Source organism: Nyctibius grandis, chromosome 10, assembly GCF_013368605.1.
Source record: "Nyctibius grandis isolate bNycGra1 chromosome 10, bNycGra1.pri, whole genome shotgun sequence".
NCBI lineage: Eukaryota > Metazoa > Chordata > Aves > Nyctibiiformes > Nyctibiidae > Nyctibius > Nyctibius grandis.
Genome location: NC_090667.1, coordinates 14,900,594 through 14,922,921, shown reverse-complemented (window position 1 = coordinate 14,922,921; position 22,328 = coordinate 14,900,594). Strand labels below are relative to the sequence as shown.

The window sequence follows — 22,328 nt, the reverse complement described above, 5'->3', positions numbered from 1 at the left end:
AAATAAATATTAGGTATTTTACCATCTGTTGTTTAGTGAGGACATCGTTATAGATGGCTTCTCGACGCTTGACATCAAGCTCCTGGCTCGCCTGTCTGCTTAGTGCCAGGGCCTGTACTTGGCTCTCGGTGAGTGTTACGTTTTCTTTCCACTGAAAAGGAGAAAAAACAAAACCTTCTTGGCACTACTCACTTTAACAGAAGTGTGATGGTAACTGAGGTCTTGCATTATGTTCAGAGTTGCATCATGAGTTAAAATACAGCCCAATTTCCAGTGAAGGTAAAATTATACTTCACCAGAATTAGAACTATGAGTTATTAGCTCTTCTAACTGCTAATTAAGGTATACACCTCTAGATTACTGGGAGCAAGTGAGAAATGTGGCAGCCAAGATAGATAGATAGATAAGGTATAGGAAATACATCTTATTTGTTCATAGTATTATTCCTATTTTTAGAAAAATCAGGCATTTTCAGAGCATGGGAATAATTATAGATCGAGCTTGCTGGTCCCTAAGGCTCTTGTGTCATCTAGATACCATTAAGGGTTACTGCAACCTGCAGGGATAAAGGTCATACAAACTGAAATTATATTCATTAATAATGCAATTAATTAGACTGCATGACCATATACAATGTAATGTCTTTGCCTGGTAACATTTTTCCATCTCCTGATCTAAACCTACAGTTTTCATTTCCTCACTATGGTTGAAATGATGTCTTCAGGGGCTGAATTCTTGCTGCAGTTACACTGTTGTTGCTTCCACAACTTTCTCTCTTCCTTGATTAATAAGGTCCTGAGAAAACACCAGGAAATTAATTATAAAGCACAGACAGGAAGAACACATTTCTTTGCCAACCTTTTGTAAGTTTTCTTCATCTTTGCCTTGTGTACCTAGTCTTTACTTTTTCCTTTCAATTTGCACAAGCCTACGAGTCTGAGCTTCCACACGACTGAATTTCAGCACAGAGTAACTGAACCGCACGTACAAATCTGCCAATTTGTACAGTGGGAAGTAGTTATAAAAACTACTTTTGTACCCCAAGTTTTTCAGAGCGTCACAGGAGCGCTTCATTTCTACCCAGGCAAATTTTCTGTGACACTGACTTCGATGATGTTACAGACTCAACTCATTCTATGTGCTCAAAATATTATCTAAATTACCTATTTTAGCATGATACTGGTGTGTATTATGTATTATTCCTCGGGTATATCAACATAGTTGCCCCTGATTTGCACACTTAGAGGTTTTCAATTCTTCAGCACAGGCTCCTCAGCAAGACACCAGCAGGTATCATCAGACAACTGTGCTGCAACTCCTGCAGTTTACAGCTGGCATCTTATTAGGAAGAAATGCCCTCAGGATACTCCAGCTATGATGAAACCAGACCCGAGTAACTGAGGCACAGAGCACGCATTCCTTCTCTCCATTCCTTCTCGGACAGAAGACACAGAGGTAGAAAGCTAGATGGGGTAATTGATGTCTGCAAAGAATGCAGTTCATCTTCCAGAACCCTGAGACACTACACACGTATAGGTTTGTGTGCTTACAAGTTAGACTTCAACATAGCTATACACAGAAAAAAAGCCCCTATTAGAAATAGCATACAATTAGATAAATATCAAGATATTTAAGAATGATATTAACTATTATTTGTGACAGAAAAATACAGGCATGCTTACAGCAACACAGGCATGTTACACTACTCTGACTGCTACTCACCTCCAGCTGTTGGTTACTCATTGCTGACAGAGCACCCAAATTGAAAGGAATATATGGTGTCTGAGAGTTGAAATTTGTGGGAAGCATATTGGTCCCAGTTGGCATGTTGAAGCGCATAGTCAAGCCCTTAAAAACACAAAATGCACTTATATTGGAGTAACTGATAACTGATGGTCTTCTAGAACAACCCATGGAATAGCACACGCAGACTAATCAGACAAGCACTGTACATCACGCATGAAGGCCACCCTACCTCAGAGAAATGAAGATCCTTTCCAAACCTTCACTCAAAAGGACATTTTAATCACAGAGGAACCTAAATTCTAGTCTTGAGTAATATGGGAGTTTAGCATAATTATAATTATTTGGTATACTAAGGAAAAAAAATGACCAAGGCTTATTAGATTATCTTAAGTCATTTAAGATGCATTTTTTATATCACAAACCCACTACTTAATGTTGAGTTTGACCTGACTATAACCAAATTTTGAAGAAGTGAAATGCATAATTTATTAGCAGGAATATAAAGCTCATCTCCCACATGGATTTTTCATAGGGCAATTTCAGTGCTTACCGTATTGTATCTTCCTATTTCTTCTCCCTCACAAAACCTTCTCCCAATACTTCATTTGTCATTTGTTTACTCAGGATGGTCAGTGGCAATTTATACATTCAATTTTTGTACGTTCAGATTACTGATCAGATCTGAACAGCAAACTTTGCCTTTCCAGGAATTTTCTGCTATTAAGACTCTAGTTACACCAAGTTATCATATCCCTTTTACAGTAAAAAAACCTCCCAAACTTGAAGCCAATTTACAGTTTTCTTCATTCTACCACCTGCTTAAATATCAAACAAACAAGACACAGGGAATAACAGGAAAAAAAAAAGCAAGCTTTTAGGCCCTTTCTGGCAGATGCTTATGTGTTTGTGGGATTGTGGCAAAAAATCCTGAAATCAATTATATACCTTAAATGGAGCTAGAAATTTCTCTCAAATGGTAAAAGAGAGATATTACATAAGACACTAGTTGAGTCTTATTATGAAATAGAAAAAAAATGTGTGTGTAAAAGGAAAAAGTAACTTTTAAATGAAAGGAACAAAGAAAATACACACAAAAGACCAGCACCGCAAGAGCACGCGACACAGTATCTCCATTTTTCATATATCAAAATTTGCTTTACAAATCCATTTCTTGGCCTGTAAGAAAATTAATGTCCCCAAAACAAACTGAGAAGATAAGTGGTGCTTAAATCTGGAAAGGTTATTTTCCTGTATGTAAACCTGATACAGATAGCTTTACCTTCTTTTCTGCTTCATATTCTGCCCATGCTGCCTTCCTTTCTTCTTCAGTCAGTTCCTCTTCCTCCTTATGGTCCAGGAGTGAATCGTGTTCGTGGTACCCAACTATATACTCTTTATTGATCTGAAGCAGTTCTGCCAGAATTGTATCCTGTTCAAATGAAGAGATGATAAAACGAGGACGTCCACTCAGCAGCTCTCCCTGTTCACCCTTTGTGCTCGCCTGACTTACTGCTTTGACCCCATTTCACAAACAGCAGCTCAGAGCACGACACAGCGAAACAAAATTAAAAAATAATGTAAAAGTACGATTTTCCGAGGAGGGAGGGTAATGGATTAACAAGCTGTTACAGACATGACAGTCCAATCACTTAATGAACCACGGGAACGCACTCAGATTCCACAACAATAAATGCACTTTAAGAACCTAAAAAGAATGGAATGTGCTCAATGGTTTTTCCTTTGCTCGGGCTGGATACCTGACAGGCCCTACCAAAAATCTGCATCTATCAGATACAAAGAGCACCTCTCTACTGGGTTTAAACCACTAAGTAGTACTTTGGTCCATCAACTGTCCATCGGCATGCAACACAAGAGGCTGCATTCTTAAAACTGTTAAGATACACGTCGAGGTAAATAGTCCCCCACCCGTGTGGACTAAGACAGGTCAAATCACTGCTATGAACCGGATCTGATCAGCAGGTTGCAATTTAGACCTCTACACTCCACAATACCCCGGATGCTTAATTGCTTTTACGATTAACTGAAATATCTACAATGTCATTTATAATGGCAAACTATTGTGAAGGTTTTGTTCACAGGCATACTACCATTTTATACACATATATCTGTATTTTTTTTTATATATATATATATATATATATATATAAATAAAAGAAAGCTCCAATATAGCTCAGCATTCAGTCTACGATTTCTAATACAAAAAATTATACATAAATCCTATTAGTGTTTTTTGAAATGCAGAGTAACCAGCATGTTGAATATTTCCTAGATAAAGCAAAACCAAACTAGCTGCTAACCAAAACAAGGAACTACTGCCCTTGTCTGGACAACAGATGCCACATTATGATAGATCATTATCTCAATTAAAGTGATAGAAAAACAGATAAAATGAATATGAAAAGCTGATATTTCAAGGTAGGCAGCACAGTGCAGAGGTCCTGTGGTTTCGTCACAACAGCTACAGAAAGTTGTTTGTTTCTGTGTGTGTTTAAAACTCAATTGTTACCCAATTATACAAGCCAGCCTTTCCTTCATCCTTCTACTATCTGGCCTCCCTAAATTTGAATCAATGCTTTCTTCGCCGGCTCCTCGACAAAATATTCTATGTAATATCTGCATGACTAATGAGCACAAGGAACAAAATAATGGTATTTTTGGGGTGGTGGGAGAGAAGGCAGAGAGAGAAGAGGGATGTGATAAGAGGATATGATGAAAACATCTAAAGGAAGTCAAGACGATATCACAACAGTAAGCTAACACAATTACAGTGCTCCCAGCATACCGTAGCTGTACATCAGCGTGTGGAGGGTTCCTGGACATGCATATGCATTAATTTCCATGGTAACACCATTATTGAAAACAATACTGGAATATAATCCACCCTCACTTAGCCAACACTGTCTTCAAAATGTGGTTTAAATTACATCCAACTGTGTGTTTGCTTTTCTTTGTCTAAACTTTATTTTGCATTAACTTCAACGATGGAGCTTGAAAACTGGGATGTGGAAGGTACTGCCATTCAGTTTGTTTGATTTTACAATGAAAAGAAAATTCACCTTACACACAAAAAATCATCAGAGTAAGTCTTCCTTTTCATTTGTTTAGCTTGTTGATAGAACAATGACTATTAATTGGTTTATAAGCTTTAAGATGAAGTCCTGGTGATGAATGAAAAAATGAAGAGATACTGAAAAAAGGTTTTGAATTTTTAAAAAAGGTTTGTCTTTTTAAAATCCTGATGGAAATTAAATGCTATGGTGAGATAAACGTATTAGAAAGGAAATCTTCCATGAAGGAATGCGAGTTAAGCAAGTTTTCCTCAACCAATTGAACATTTAATACCGAGGTTAAAAATAAAAATAAATTTAAATAAGCAGCAAATTCTTCTGATTCTGAGATCAAAAGCCTTCCAAAATTCACAAAATTGTCCCCTAGTACAGAACTACAGTAAAACACATGCCCTGGCTATGTCCTCAGGTAGTATAAAATAATGATACACTACATCCAACTGAATCTGAACTATTATTTTAATCTGCTTTTCCAGTCTGCGTTACATGACCTCAACTGAGCCAAGTTTTCATTTCACATAAAAATGTGACTGACTCTAATCCACCGAACAGGCTGATCTGGGGAAGGATACGCAAGGAACAGAGAGTACAACAGTGCCAGCTCCGAGGGACACACCGTGCCCCCCTGCTTTGTCTTTGTCCAGCTCCTACCTCATATATATTGCTCTGAAACACTGGCCGAGGTAAGCCACAAGTATTGCACCTATCACCGGGTCTGGCTATCAGTATTTGTGGTGAAAAGACTTTTCCCCGTTAGCTGCGTATGAGCCAAGTCCACCCCAGTACACAATCCTTTGGGAGCTGCGTGTTAACGAGTCTGTGAGAACCTACTTAAAAAAACCCAAACAAACAGCCCAGTCATAAATCACACTGATTTAAAAAAAGACTCCAGACCTACTGTTAAATTCAGAGCAAAGTAAAATGTGACACCTGAAATATAACCGTAATCCATTAAACAGAGTTTTCTCACTTTACACCATCTTTTCCTTTTGCAGGGATAGCAGATGAACAAAATCAAGCAGTGGAAGTTACGACTGATTTCATAATTCATGTGAAAAGCATTCATAATAAAAATATTCTGTTAAAACCAAGTATTTACATTGTTCAAGATGCAGAAGCTGTTTCAGAGGGGTAAGGGCAGAGAATGGCACTATGAAGGTAGGGTTGTAGTGCAATAGGCATTGTCCCCTGAGACCCTACGCGCTGGCTCCGCAGCATTCCTCGGCAACCTGAAGGTCTTGTTCAGACCACAAAGGGCAGAAAACTGCTGCTAAAATTAAAACTTGACACGAAACATTGATAAGCTTCCAGGAAAACAACATACTGCACGTTTGGCGTGCGACTTTTTATATAAAATAGCACCGTTCAGCATCTTCCCCCTCCCCTAACACTTTCTAAGAAAACTGGTCTTTGTCTGAAACTTGGATTACTGCAAAAACAAAATTCTCAAGGATCTATTTTCAAAATCAAGTAGAATTTGTTTCTTCACTCACTTAACGGCTTTACTTCTGACTTTTAAAACAATATAGAATGAATTCTCTTAACCCATTAAAACCAAAAGAATTGAAACCCAATTTTTTTCCTTCCATCACTGAAGTTGAAAAGTGTGTTAAAACCAGGAGTTACAAGCCCTAACGCTCAGCCCTGGATCACTCCTCCCCAACACACACGACTCCTGGCTGCATAACCTAAAGAACCTCCCTTCTGTGGGGTGTTACTGAAGTCAAGAAGCCCTCTGACTTATGAGACATCCATCACAAAACCTGTTATCCCTCCAGGTTCTTCCACATTCACGCTTAGACGGTTGGAGAAAAAGATGGAAAACATTTCACCTAATTCCTGTTCAGAATTACCCTCCAAAAAGCACGCCTGGAAGGGGTCAGTTCTGAAATGCCTATTTTCAAACACCTTTGTACCCGTGTTCCGAGGAACCCGTTCCCGCAGAGCCCAGCTGTATCTCCACTTGACATTCGAGGATATTTACGTGTTTTACTGCACGTTTCACTCCAATGCTAAGGATTACCGAGGTAACCCCTTACCTCGTACAACAGTACAATTACACAGGGGTATCACTGTTCAACAGGCCATGCTTTGAAGAGGTAAAAGAGGCCTGAAGACAAAGAGAGACAATTACACACAAAACCTGTAAAAGGCAGAACTAAAGCCTTCTTTTAGCCTAAATGCCTGTTTCGCTTTGCTGGTAATTATACAGGAACAGCTCAGTCTTTGTGAGCAAGGGGTAGAGAGCTCAATGCTGGAGGAGTAATACAGGTGAAGTCTGAGTGGCCTTTGTTTCCAGCGAAGAGCTGCAGAGATCAGGTTGGGTGTGCTGAACTGACCATGAACAAAGCATCGGAGTATCATGCAACATGATCTTAAAGAAAATGTCCCTCTCCAAAAGGCTGTGTAATTAATCAATGTTACAATAAAATGTTTTCAGAAACAGATCAACAGTCTTCTTAATCAACTTTCTTAAAAAAAATGCTACGAGTGTGTTGTTAATTTCATTTAATTGTTAAGAAGTTTTATAATTATGAAGCTAAATCATGCGTCTCTGCTACAGTAACACTGAAATGAGGAATAATTACTTTCTGAATGAATAACCTTGCACAATTTAGAGAATAACACCCACTGCAATATTTCCTACAGCTGATACTTGGTTTTGATTGTTTATATAGGATTTTAGAGAATTAGAAAGACCAAAAAAAGGCAGAATAGGAAATAAAACATAAAAATTAAACTTACAATATTACAAATAAGGCATGAGCCACAATTCAATTAAAGAGACCACAGGAACCAAGCAAGGAGACACTGCAGCTACTGGACTAGCTCTGTTTTGTATGCAAAGCAAGAACCAAACTGTGGCTAAAATGAAAACAGCACATGAAAACACCAGCTACCACACGTACCACTACCCTGCCAAGCAGCTGAAAACGGGCATTGGGAGTTAGGTACCTCCCACCACACCTCACACCCGCGGCTCTCGACCCCCAGCTTCTGCAGGAGCTGAGGGAACTCAGCATCCAGCATGATCCCTCCTCACTACCAAGACTAATTCAGGGGGACAAAGAAAGAAAAAGAATTTTTGGGGGGTTAATGGCTAGCTTCCTGTATTCTGTGAGGCTATTGGGAATGCAAAGCCCCGCCTTCAACAAATAAATACAGAAACTGCCAAAATAAGATGAATCTACCTGATGATTTCTAGCCTTTTCAACCAACAAATTAAAAAAAAAAGGGATTAGAAATTTGCACACAGTATGTACTAAGATGCACATCTTAAAAAGGACAAAATTCCATTCAGTACCATTTGCTAAACTCATGAAAAACCAAAGCGAATTCCAGTACAGAGCTTTGCTCTATTTACAGCCAGGGACTTGGTTAAAACCTTGTATTCAACTTAACTAACACAATCTTTACACTGATGGTTGGAAGGGAATTAATATGGAACTTAATGTTTCAAACTGAACGAGAAAGTAAGTTTGTAGTTTATCAACTTTCTCTTTTGCAATATACTTCATTCATTAATTATTATTGTAAAAAAACCCCACATAACTTTCAAAATATAATTATTGCATTGGATTGATCAATGCTTTGAGTAAACATACTCAGTTGCTTCATAGGTTTTTTGACCTATTTTTATTTTCTTAAAAACAAGTAGCATCAGCAGCAAATGGTGATGCATTAGCTACGAATTTGTGGAAGCATAAATGTGTATGGCATAAAATAACTAAGAATGTAAAAAAGATAAAATAAATACTATTAATTACAACCTAAAGGAAGATGTTTTAGGAGGTAAAAAAATGAATCTGCCAAAATAAAAATGTAAACACCGTAAAAAGGTAGCATAAAATTTTCAGTTATCTACAATTTACTGCTTACAGTGAGAAACACTGTAATAGAAAGAGCATAGATACAGTCATTAAAGTTTATTTTCAAGGGTTTTAAAATGCATGTGCAACAGTGACTTACACTTATAGGGCAAACACTTCCTAAATCCCCCTGGCAGCTGCACCGACTCTGTAGGTGGTCTAATAGATTGTTTCAGAGAATGGCTTAACTATTAAGAATGCCAGTGTGATGCCTGACCACAATTTATATTATTATATTATAGTCATCTACAGATAGTCTGGGAGGAAAACACACCATTTTTCCTTGGAAAAATAGTAGATTTACAAACTGGAAAACCTCTCTCCCCACACCCAGACACTGTGTAATGACCTAAACAGAGCAGTAACTCAGAAACATAACCAGTTAACTAACTACGGGCCACACATTTACGTGTTACTGTTTACTAGCTATTCACTTGGTAAGAAGCAAAGATAATTGCACAGCAGCTTAATGATGAATTAGTCTTTAGCAGAACACATACACAGAGTATATAAATTACACAAAGTACAGAACCGTCAACTAATCTTAAATACAAACTGACCTGGAAAAAAAAGAACAGAATAACTGAACTAGTTTTTCTTTCCCCTGAAGTTTACTCCTGCCTGCCTGTCAAAGTTACAGTTTTTATTTTTAATTCAGTTAGTAAATTTTTCAGTTTCCCACGTATCACATAGGATAGCGACAACTACTACAGAGAGCAGTGACAATGAACCACTACTACACATGGACATCCATTACAAACAGATTTAGGCAGGCCTCGGTGAAAACAATCCACTGTGATCTTAAAAGGTCATTTAGGAGCGAGCTGGAAAAAGGTCCAACATCACTACTTCATATGATCTCAGAGTACAGAGTACCAGCATGCCCACTAAGTTGCGTAAATGGTGTAAACGACTGTCTACAAAAATGTCAATGGTCTCTGCTGGGACTGGCAACACTAAAAACAGATGACAAAATCTTAGCTTATCCAATTTTCCTCACTTAAACACTAAATAAGTGCAACTTTTCCCCTGTCTCTACCATACCTCTATTAACGGTCCCCACAAGAAGAGTTAAACAAGGAACTCAAAACCAAAAAGGCTTGGCAAAGGAGAGCATGGATTAATTTGACTCTTACAAGTCTTACCTAGGTAGATAAAACCAGACCCTGAAGTACAGCATCGCCTCACAGATGTGTTATCACAAACTGAGGTAATGTTAGGCATCACCAGCACCCGCTTAGACAATCATTTGAACCTTGGCTTCCAGAGTTTCCTGCAGTAAAACTTCTATTCACTCAAATTGTGTGAAAAAGTATTTTTGTTTGTTCTGATTTAAAATTCTTGTCTTTTAACTGAAAATCTTTTTCTTATACTGTCAATTACATTAAAGGGAAACTCATTATCTAGCTCATTATACCATCTGTTATATTAATTACATATTTTATTGTTACCTGCTATTCATCTCCATTCAAAGTGAAAAATACCACTCTAAAGTGAAAACACAGCACTCTTCTTCTTCCAGGATCACATACCCCGTGTGTCCTTAAACAGATGTAAGTTATTTTTATAGCATGTAATTCCCAGTGATGTACATCAACTTACTTTTGGCAACATTGGTGTATCTCTCTTCTTTTTCTTTTCTGAATTAGGATCATCCAGCAAGTCTGGCTCAAAAGTGTACAGCTCTGTAAGTTCATTCATAGTAAAATGACGTTCAACTTGCTGCTGGTCGACAACCCGGAAAGACAATGACTGCTTTGTGACCTGACGATCGTAGATCTTATCTTCCATGGTTCCCTAGAACACGAAGACACTTGCTTTCATACAAATACTGGACCTTCTTGTCATATAGGGAAAAAAAAAGCTATAAAAGAGCTAGAATAACAACGTAACAGTGCTCTATTTTCCTCGTTTCTTTGACCCCGTATCTACAAAGTTACCTGAAAACACTTCGTTTGCTGAGGAAAAAAAAAAGAAAAAAAAAGTCTCCTGGAAGCGAACTCAAAGTAATGCGAATTGTGCATTACGTGACAGATGTCACCTAGCTACTGACTGGAGTAAGACATATATTTTTTCAGTAGTGTTTGAAGAAATCCTTTTTTGCTTCAATTCTCCAGAGTAGGATTATGACAAAAAAATGCCAATTTCCACAGCATGTACCTTATTTTGCTGCTCTGTGCAGCCTGTAAAAGGGAAAACAGATACCGTATCACTGGGGTGGAGAGGAGAGGGGAAGGGAAGCAGTCAAGTCTAATTCATCACAGCTGTGTATGAAAAAATGAGATCCCTGATGAAAAAAGGAAATTTACTTTTTTTTTTAAAAAAAAGATGATCACTATGAGAAGTATGAGAACAGCACAGCCTGTTCTGAACAGCGTAATTTAAAAAGGATACCAACAGTTCAAAAGTGCACATAGAAAATGACAAAAATAGACTGAAGCCTGAAGAAAAAACCCATGTCTGACAGGAACATGTTACAAAAAGTAATCTATTGAAGCTGGCAAGTAAATAGTGACTTGATCAAGAGTTAAGTATTGTTACTGGGAAAAGGTCTTCAGTCTACTCAGTAACACCTGAAGAACTAGAAGATGAAGCACGATACTTCCCAACAGAAATAATGGCATTATACTTAAAAAAAGCATAGATCAGTGACCATCAGAATTATTACACATCTTTAATATCCGTAGGGTGTGATACGAGTTTTCAAATCATGACTGGATGCCTTTTCATAAAAAATTCTTTAGCTCCCTGTGTTTTCATTCCAGTTGGGACTGTCAGGGGCACGCAGGCCAGGGGTGTGTAGAAGACAACTACATCAAGCAAGTCTATTGCCTAACGACCACCATCCTCTATTGCAGTCTATTCAATTAAGAATTTTTAGTGGTGTGCAAATTAAAAAGGCTGAGAATACTATTCTGAGTCTGGATGTGTGAATCCCTGCTAGAATTCCAGGATTTGTCTTACACAAAGTGTCAGATGAGGTCAGCTTAACAGGAAATAACTTCAGTTGTTATTTATTTTGCCAACCTTTCCTTCAGGAGCTTTTTCAGTGGCCAAATACTGCTATCAGATATGGGCTGGAAGATGACTGGATCAGTGTGGACCACTACAGACTTCAACACAAGTCCAAATAGTTACAGTCCAAATAGTTACAGCTTATAATTTGATTGCAGGACCAGAATATCTCAAAAATATCAGATAGAAACCTACCTGAGCCAAAAACCTGTACACAAACACAGGTTTGTTCTGCCCAAAGCGGTAAACCCTGAAAATACTCTGGATGTCATACGATGGGTTCCAAGAAGCATCAAAGATGATTACTCTATTAGCAGCCACGAGATTAATTCCGAGGGAACCTGCTTTAGTGGATATAATAAACAAGCGGCCTCTGGAACAGAGAAAAGTTGCAAAGTTTTAATATTTTGGAAAACAACTATTGTTCCCATGTTGCTGTGTTACTATGGAGTTGTTCATACACTGAAATAACCCAAAAGCTTCATTAAAATACTGTACTAAGCATAAAACAGGCAGATTTTACGAGAACAACGCCTTCAGCGAACACCACACTCTCAGAAATACAGATCAGGGCCTTTTGCAAACCAACTGTTAACAAAAACTGGTGGGTAAGAAAAAATTTTTGGTTTTGTGTTTTCAAACTCTAATAAAATTAGTTATATCAAATTAAACCATAATTTTAAACAGGCACATCCCATGTTATTGAAACCGTTTTCCTGGCTAGAAAACTTTGAGGATAACTCTAGAATGACACTGTCTCTTTGATGCATCTGCTTTTTACCATCTCACTCAGGATCAACTTAAAATGAGCTCTTGACAGATACATGACAGAATAAACTACTTAAGAGTATTAACACTGAAATTAGTTTACTTTGTTCCATTTAACTGGTTTTTTTTAATTTTTTTTACGTTATAAATAACTGCAACATAACTACATATTTTATTTTTTAAACAATGTTGGAAGGTGAAGCTCCTTAACTTCATTAAACTTGCACACGTTTGTATCTATCCACCTATCCAAATCAGACTGAAAGTCCCATCTTGTATGAACAGTGGATGGCTGGAAGACAATTCTGGAGGTAGCTGAGAGCTACACGCTTCTGTGTGGCCAAGCGACTGCCGTCTCCTGGCCAGACCCCACGGGGCTCTGACCTTCCTAGGTCCTTATATCCTTCTCAGTAATTGTTATAAAAAGACTGTCTCTGATCCAAATTGCTTACAAGCTAAACAAGAATGAAAACAGCAAGGAAACACTGAACAAGTATCGATCAGTACAAATGGAAGTAACCTTGGGAAACCAGACACCTATTATTGTTGCACATTTTTTGTGCAAGTTCTGCACCTGACAACATGGTGATATTTACTTGCCTAACCTTCAGAGGTCACTAAGCTAATACAAGTGACAAAGAAATAGGGAACAAAAGAAAGAGAAGACGGAAAATTAAGCATATATATCAGAAGAGATCTCACCTCACGTTAGTTTCATCATTAAATTCTTCAGCCCATTTCTTTCTTGACTGAGCTGTAGTTGAACCATCTAAGCGATAGTAATCAATGTTTCTGAACCACTTTCCTTCGCCTGTAAATGTGATAGTCAAATTATTGAAGTGCTCACTGCGTAAGTAACCAGACTGATAATACTGGATACACACAACTCTCTAAATAGTAAAAGAACAAATATGGAACATAAAATATACTATTGATTTTAAAACAATGGGAGAAGACTACAGGTTATACAAGATAGAGAACATTTTTGGAGGATATAGGTGCTTGCCACAGGCGTGCCTTGAAAATTACGTGGTGAAGCTTCGATAACAAAATATAAATTATGTGACATGACAGAACATAATAGCAATTGGATTTGTGATGACAATGATCATCCACAAGCCTGCAATAGCTCCTACAAAGCCTAAACCAATTTTGTCTAAAACGATTCAAAAACAGAATAAATGTTGTCAATAATATTTTACCTTGCAGAAAGTATCCAACATCTATCACTATCCATTTCTTCTTAAGGTTTTGTTATATTTGACAAAAAGATCAATTGATATTAAACTCCTCAAAGCATTTTTATACAGATTGGAATTTAAAGATATGAATTTATAATCAAATAATGTTCCAAGGTTAAGTTTTAATCGAAGTATTTGAAAAGACCTGAGCTTTTTTGGGGAGTTCCTCTTATTTTTCACTATTTCTAGTTGTACATACACATTTGTAGAGATGTGCCTTAACTTGGAGCCAAAGTTCATTTTAAAAAGTAACTACATCTAATCTTTACGCATTATAGTACTAATTGTACATTTCTAATTCATCTGTGCAGTTTCGCGTTACACAATTAGCGTAAATAAGCCTCTCCCATACAAAGAGCATTCATAAGTAAATGCTCAAAAGGAGATTTCAAAAGTCAAGGTCTAATCATTTTGGAACTGAAATTCAGGAAAAATCTTTTTGAGTTTAATTACCGTGGGAGTTATGGCTACTTCTTTCCAGACGGGGGAAAAAAAAATAATTACAGTTGACAGAAGATCAAGTAACCTTTTATTATCTTTGGCCATCAAGGTATATGTACACAAAATGAACCCCATCAATTATAAAGAAAATAGCATTTTTAGGAGACAGCACTGCTCAATACAATCCATTATGAGAAAGACTGTTATGTCAGGAAGCTCTCTATATGGTGAATTTTGTACGATACATAGTCTAATTGCCTACCAAAAGAACTACCACAAATGAAAAAAACAACCCACTCAGACTAAAGGCACAAACTCCCTAAAATTATTTCAAATCCGTTCCCTTTGGACTGAATAGAGACTTGTAAAAGAGTTATTAGTTTTGCACTTGTCCAAGGCGACACTCACCTTTATAAATAGGAGGCTTCTCTTTGTCAGTTTTGTCCCTGTTGGCCAGCTCCAGAAAATCTTCTATCAAATCCAGAGATATTAGGGACTGGCTAAACACTAGGCTGAAAACAGAAACAGGGAAACACAAAATTCACCTCTGAGGTTATTTTAATTATTGCACTGCTTTATTTTTCTTCCCTCCTCACTCTGATACTACCTTTGAAACAGCCTTTCTAGACGCAGAGAAAGACTTTGGTGGAGCACGTGCATGTATGGGAAAACTCACTGGTAAAAATGAATGCAGCATGCACATTTGCTTCAGAAAACTGAGCTTCAGCATTATGAAGGCTGAACGAAGAACACTGTTGGACTAACATATTTATAAGGTCTTTAAAAATATTTCTAGAACTGACTTACACTTTGTCTCCAAGCTCCTCTGCCATTCGAAGAATTTCAAAGAGAAGCACCATTTTCCCAGAATGTTCCAACACTTCAGCATCTGCATCAGTGACAAAATCTTTGTACCAGTCTGGTGCTGGGCTACCAGGATTGGAAGAGGATGTAGCTTTGCCTACAAAAAACAAAGAGTATAAAAAAGTTTTAAAAGATAAAGGCATAGTCTCCATTTAAACACTTTGAAATGTCTGAACTACAGAATTGTTTCTTTATTATTAGACTTAACTGGTATGAAAAGAGTTAAACAGGCAAAGAATAAATCGTGTTGGCACTATTAGCAGTTATCAGTAGCACAAGTCATCGATAGGCATCACAAATCCCCTTTCTGTGTTGCAGGATATTTGAACAAATAGTTCTACCATCTCCATCTTCTCCCCAAGAGTATCTAATCAACAGCTTTGTTTCCCACAAGTATGTATCTTTGAAAACTCATCCATAAATGTTACAGCCATTGAAAAGGAGCTTTCCATAAAGAAAATTATTTTGAATCTCAAACAAACATCTGAAATTGTTGGGAAAAGAGAGAGAGTGGTCTTCTGGGTCACCTAGTTCATCTATGAAGATTAACTCTTTGGAAGAAAGTTTCCAAATGTTGCAGTAGTACAGGTGTTTATGATGAAACCTGTAAACCATCTCCTCTCACCCTAAATCTAACCCTAACAGAAGTATTTTTTTCCTAAGCTAATTTAGAAGAGAACTTTAGCATATAGTGAAAAAAATAACTCCCCCTCATCTTTTAGATTAATTCACAATAGAGGGCAAAAAACCAAACAAATTCCACCATCATATTCTGCCTTTTTGCAAAAAGTTCTTTAAGGAATTTTCTTGTCTGCTCATCTGCCAACACACTATTACACTAACAAACACCTGTAAAATACATCCATGGGAACAATCCTATTTTTAACATGTTACTATGATGCCCCTTGGTTTTCCAGGACGAGTACATTATTAGAAGTAGCAGGAGCTGTAAGCATAGAAGGAGTTCATGGAATTAAGGAATTTGCCATTTTGCAACAAAGCAGAATTCCTGACAGCCCTCTCAAATGGCCTTTTGCAAAATGAAGCTGCCTTGTATTTTATTTACTCACATATTATACTCACCTTCATCTGATTTTGACAGAGGGTTGTTTCCAAGTTCTTCTGCGTTTCCTTCTCCACCTCCACGAGATCTTGAATTCCAGACTTTAATGACTTCAACATCATTATCACTGCCACTGCCGCTTGAGCTACATTCTTTCTTCACTTTTTTCCCCTTGGATTTTTTTTTCCTAGGAAGGTAACATTGTACATCCCATTATTTTTTAAAAGTTCTACTGCTAGAGGACATATTCTAACAGATAAGTAAAATAAATATTCACTTTTACAGCGTTCATTTAAGTTCTATTAGGGAAATAAATCCAACAACAAATTAAAGCTCACTTACTTTGCATAATCATCAGAACTTAAGCTCATTGACGTTTCATCGGAATCTGAAGCTATGAATTCATCCATACTGTCTTCATCAAAATAGCCCTCAAAAGAGGAAAAAAAAGAAATTTTATTAAGTATGCTCATCCAGAAGCTTCTATTAAACCTTTAGCCATCTGCTTATTCTTCATTTAAACAATGGTAAGTTCCACAAAGGGCTGGTCTTGCAAAATGTTTTAAGAATGACAACATACGCAGAAACAAAAATATGACAAAACCAGCAGTGAAATTACCCCACAGCAACAAAGATTTCCATTAATTTGATGAAACTTTACCTAGCATTTGGCAAAGCTTATTTGGAAAGTTCTCAATAGAGAGTATTTTGATATATCTAATTTACCTTATTTTCTTTGCTAATATAGTCCAGCTGCAAACACCAAGGGTGAGTCCAGATTCTGCTCAACATCTGGAAGTCCTGGAATAGTTTAGCTCCAGCTTTGCCTCTTCCACCTTCATTGCCACTACCTACACCTGACAATAAAGTTCAGGTTTTAGAATGAAACCTTGAAGTAAGTTTGCCACGTACTGTTCCCCCTTTGAGCAATCAGTTAGCGCAGTACTGAGTGTTCTTTCCAGATGCACATCATACTGTAACGTCTCTTGTAAAAGAGGTCAAATTACTGAGTCACGGGCATTTTTTTCCTAGTTAAAGTTGTCAAAAATTAGATTTTCCCCTTTTTCTTGATAATGAGAAACATGATTACATTTTTACATAAAAGCACATTTCTCCCCAAGTACAGGAATGAATCCAAATCCTCCTTAAAAGGACAGTCATGGCTATTTAGGTTTTGTAAAAGCAGTCCAAGGTAGAAAACACAAAATAAAATTTGCATTTAGGTTTCAATGAATTTGGCTTACTATTTTGAGCTACCTTTATTTAATGACTTGTAATGCTGCAGTATTCTGTTACAATAGAGAGTCTAAAAAAAGGTCCAGTGAAGAGCTACAAAGACTTAACCTAAATCATTTGGATGCTTGCCTGTAAATAGCTAACTCTTACCATTCTTAAGCTACTAGCTTTTGGAAGGCATTTAGCGTGCTGCAGAAATAAGCAGCTTTTCAGAACATTTATATAAAGAAGGAGCCAACGTAGAACAGACAGCAGTACAGAACTAATTAGGAACCACCACTACACAAAGGTTTGGGCTTGTTTATATACTGTTTTGAAGTGCTATTAATGTAAGAAGGAGAGGGTTGGTTTGTTTTTGTTTTGGTTATTTTTATTTTTAATAAAACACAAAGTTTTTACTCCTTTAGAGTAAAAAGGCAAAGGGGGTAGTTGGCATTAAGGCATTCAGTTATTACTGGATGTATCAGTAGAAGTGAAACTACTTTCACTGGTCCTTCAAAACTCTTTATTTCTATAACTTAACCAAATAGAGGCAATAGACAAGAGAACTGTGGAAATAAGTCTAGCCGGCAGCTCACCTAGGAGATCACAAACTGCACTATCCAGAATCTAAAGCCATTAAGACAACACAGAGAATTTCATACTGCTATAAATCATAGCTTAATTTGAGATACAATTAGTCTTTCTTGTAAGTAAACTTGGGAGGTAGCCAGAATAGAAAAATATAGTTTAAAAAAAAGAAATCCAGCAACAGACAGGCATTTTAAGACAGGTGGCTTAGCAAGTGCAAAAAAATACAATAATAAACTGGAACAACAGATCATGTAATACATTTTGTAGTCGCTGCGAAAAGTGAATACCCGCATCAAGATTTGGACAAAATCCGATCAGCGGTGCCTTAAACATTCTTGACTATGGAATTCAACCCCTGATCATTAAATTATAATTACTTATAAACTGTATTTAAAAAAACAGAATTGCTTCAGAACCCAAAGGCTGCTGCTGAGGAACCTGGCTGCACGAAGCACGGCGGCACAGAAAACCTCACTAAGAGCTCCTTGAGATGCCCATTCTAGCAGTCTGTGTGGTACACACGTGTCTATCATTTAGAAGTGCTGACATTCCAATACCTCGATATACTAAAATTACAAGGTACAGTGGCTTATAATTGAACAGCACACCAGCCCACAGTAACACCTTTTGGGGTTGTATTTTTCTCCTTATACACCTTTTCAATTAAACAAATTTAGAGTTTATTGGGAAGATACAGGTCCTCAAGACAGACCAGTGAAGACCCCACTGAAAGCCGATGAAAAGCATGGTCATTATGAAAACCACACTTGTGGATTTTGAGCATAAAAGAAGAAAGAGTTCCACAGAAGAGCCAATATTTGACAAATAACAGCTTCAGCTAGCACAATGACAAAAGGGAACTGCAAGGCTTGGCAGTGCGCTTACACCACTACCTCTCAATTTTGCATTCTCTCCCTCCAGTCTTAGAGTCAGTATCTTGTTTCTTGCAAGAGTAAGACATTAAATCAATTACATTTTATGTTTAGAAAAGGAAAAAAAAAAAAAAAGAGATGAACCAAAACCTGAAGATGGACTACTGTCAAGAGATGTAAATATTATTATTCCTCAAAAAAATATTTTTATGTGCAACCAAATGTTTTGCTATAATTAGTTTCAGAGCTAAGGTAAATCTTATAGGAAACAGAAAGATACATCCATAGAACCAGTAATACATATTAAAAAACCCCAACCTACCCACTATGGCAAAAAGCTCCTTATTAAATGACCATCAGTCTTGTTACCTGAGAGAACTGTAGGCACATACCTGTCAAATGATCCAAGTAGTATTGGTAGAGTTTGCACTGAATAGGTGTCATTCGAACTTCTAGAACATACTCATATTTTGGTGGGAGGAACTTTGTTAATGCTGTGTAATCTTTCCTCTGTAATTTTACAAACAGTACTTTAGTCATATAAACATGAAACCGACTACTGAGAGCTTAACTTCTGGCATCTTAAACGACAAAGCGCCGTGCATAAATTACAACGATTCAGATGCTTTCCAACCACAAAGGAAAGAAAATAGCCCACTAAATACAATCTGATTACAGGCGCTGTCTGCAGAAGCCCATCTTACCTAGTAAATGTGGTTGTCTACTCAGAAGTACATGACCTGGTAACCCCATGTCCCAGTTCCAAGTCCTTCCAAAGCTGACTGCAACTTCAGTAGCTGTTCTGGTAACTACTGTTGTGGGTTTTTTTTTTAAATTCTAAAACCTTTTTCTGTGAAAGCGTAGGTAAGTCTAGCAGCTAATATCAATGTTTGTATCACAGATGAACTCACCCAGATTAACTGTTTTCTGGTTTAAGAGCACATAGTTTCTGAATACTTGCTTGAGGCAATGAAAAGTTTACTTCTGTTTTCATTTTTACTGCTCTCCACCTACCCCTTCATCCAAATGGTGAATGGTGTACTGATCCTGACTGAGAGACTGTTGCACATTTAGGAGTTCGGAGACCTTCATCAGAGCTAACCTGCCTCCGCTGTGCTGCACAGACTCCTTGGCTGCAGGACCACCTCAGCCAGCTCACTGCAACAGAGGAGCCTGCAAGCAGCTCCCACTTGGTACCGGCGATTACACCACTTGCATGGCCTTGCTCTTATCTCCAAGCGCAGCCAGAAGCTCTCATAACATCCTTCAGGAACACAGTTGTTTTCTTCGAAGTAAATTACATAGTAGCTTGAATGACCGCAGGAGAGAGCTGCTCTCTATGGACAGGACGTGCTCTGCGCAGCATGCTGTGAGAAAATCCACCTGGGCTCCATCCAGGGGTGCCCAGCATCTGAAGGCACGTCAGATTTACTTGCTGTTCATGTTCTTCTTCTTCTTCTTCTTCTTCTGTCTTCCGTTTTTTGTTCCTGTACTGCTGTATAGATGTGTAGAATTACGTACACTATCCTCTCACTAATATTTGTACTTCCAAGATCATAATTTTATGATAGGAGGCCCTTTACCAGTCTTACACACTGACAAACCTTTTTATTTCTTTCAAGGAGAAATAAATATCTGCTTGTGAGACTATCCCACCATGACCATTTCACCCAGCTCGTGCCCACTTGGACTATTTAATCAACTACCAACAACTGCACAGCCAGGAAGAGGCACTTGGTACCTACAAAGCATCACACCTTTGATCAGGCCACCAGTGCCTGGATTTATAGAGCAGAAGAGCAGTAACACCATGCTGATAGCACACAAGGTACAATTCCACAGAAGGTTAACTGCAGAGCAAGGAAGCCAGCCCTCACTCTGGAAACCTACGCAGTTTTGTTTTGTTTTTTCATCTAAGGTCTTCAAGGTAACAAATTCTTCAGCCTTTTGGACCTGATTAATCTTCCTTCTCTCCTTTCCCCCATTGTTCTGATTCTCACAAATCAGAAAAAACAGGAATTCAGAACCAAGTGACAAACCGTGGATCAGCAACTTTCTGTAAAGCAGTTGAGTTTTTAAATGTGTATCCTTTAAATGTGTACAGGGAATTAAAAGAGAATATTTCAAAGCAACTGATGTCCTGCTCTGCCATGTAATTTTCTAGTCTTCTAGCAAGAAAACAGCTGTATTCTCTAATATACATGTATGCTCTGCTTAGCACACACTGACATTTGGATAAAAGCTATGAAATTTTTGTACGTTTTTCTATGCACAATAAATATTGCAGAGATCTAGTAATTAGTGAAGATATTTACGTCAAAAGTAATAGCTGGATTCAATGGAGCTCTCAAATAGCGAGTCTACAGGCCTGAGTGCTTTTATCAGAACGAGATGAAATAACTCCTCCCCCTCCCTGCAGGTAATTCAAATAATTAGTTATAGTTCTTACCTGAACACATCCAGCTAACATCTCATAGAGAATATGTGCACGCTTCTTCATTACTCTGACATCTACCAGAGTGGAGTCTGCACACTGACCATTCTGAATTGGGTTTATAAATCTATTTCGGAATTCCTTAATTGAACCAAGCAAATTCTCCTTAATAAAGTTAACCATGCAGTGATCTAGGACAAAAAGATCAGACTTGAGTTTTTCAAAATGGGAAGTACAGTACTGGGATTAATTCCGACAGAAAATAAATGGGTCTATGAAAACTAAGAACTTTTTGTTCAGCAGAAAACCCCAACCACCCTAACATTTTCCAGAAAGGGCATCTTAAATTGACACATACTCTACGCACGGAGGTAACTTCTAAATTTTATGTCACAATTAAAACTACTTCATCGTCTTTGTTACACAACGTTTGAAAGCTGCTGTACACCAAAGCAACCATATAACAAAATCACATTTGCAAAGATTTTTAAATAGATTCAAAAGCATATTAATCAATAGGAACAAACATTACAGCACATTAACAAACAGGAACAAATGTTACAAGCTAGTTTAGAATGACATTTCCAAGACAGTAGCATAAACCACTGTTTAGTAAGTTCACTAAGAACACTGCTCCACAATGGTTTAAAACAATTTAAATTGATGCTGTTGCAAGACCTGGTCCACCCATTTCCCCTCTGAACATTCCCTCCCTTGCCCTGAGACTCATCTGATCTTTTGGTTAGCCAGATCAAGGCACTAAACTGTCAGAAAGCTTCTGCATTGTTAATTTTCTGATACTCCTCGTCCAGGCTCCATGAGGAGGAATCAGATGTATGTAAGGCCACGTCAAGGGAAAGGATGGAGGAAAGGCCAGATTCCCACCAGCTTCATTTTAATTTGGCTTAAACCATCATGGAGCCACATATCTTCAGACAACAATTTAAAATGTAAACTGCAAAAACAGATTGTTATGGTTTTTTTAGATATAGAAACCTAGCAAACAGCTTCACTGTATCAAAACCTTTTCTACTAATCAAACTAAATCTATCTATACATTGCTGAAAGGCAAAAGCCTATTCAAGGAAATAAACACTTGTCAAACTAGAGAACTACT

General features: G+C 37.5%; 1 protein-coding gene across 1 annotated transcript in view; it reads right to left on the bottom strand.

Moving 5' to 3' along the window:
• The window catches only part of ATRX (ATRX chromatin remodeler), an 82,089-nt gene that overhangs the window by 3,764 nt on the left and 55,997 nt on the right, over positions 1-22,328 (bottom strand). The window contains 16 exon segments of the mRNA XM_068409731.1: positions 23-151; positions 702-724; positions 727-756; positions 759-795; positions 1,723-1,848; positions 3,026-3,175; positions 10,307-10,501; positions 11,915-12,092; positions 13,190-13,298; positions 14,578-14,681; positions 14,977-15,130; positions 16,117-16,283; positions 16,439-16,527; positions 16,823-16,953; positions 19,170-19,287; positions 21,227-21,402. Of these exon segments, the coding sequence (XP_068265832.1) occupies positions 23-151; positions 702-724; positions 727-756; positions 759-795; positions 1,723-1,848; positions 3,026-3,175; positions 10,307-10,501; positions 11,915-12,092; positions 13,190-13,298; positions 14,578-14,681; positions 14,977-15,130; positions 16,117-16,283; positions 16,439-16,527; positions 16,823-16,953; positions 19,170-19,287; positions 21,227-21,402 (1,916 nt within the window).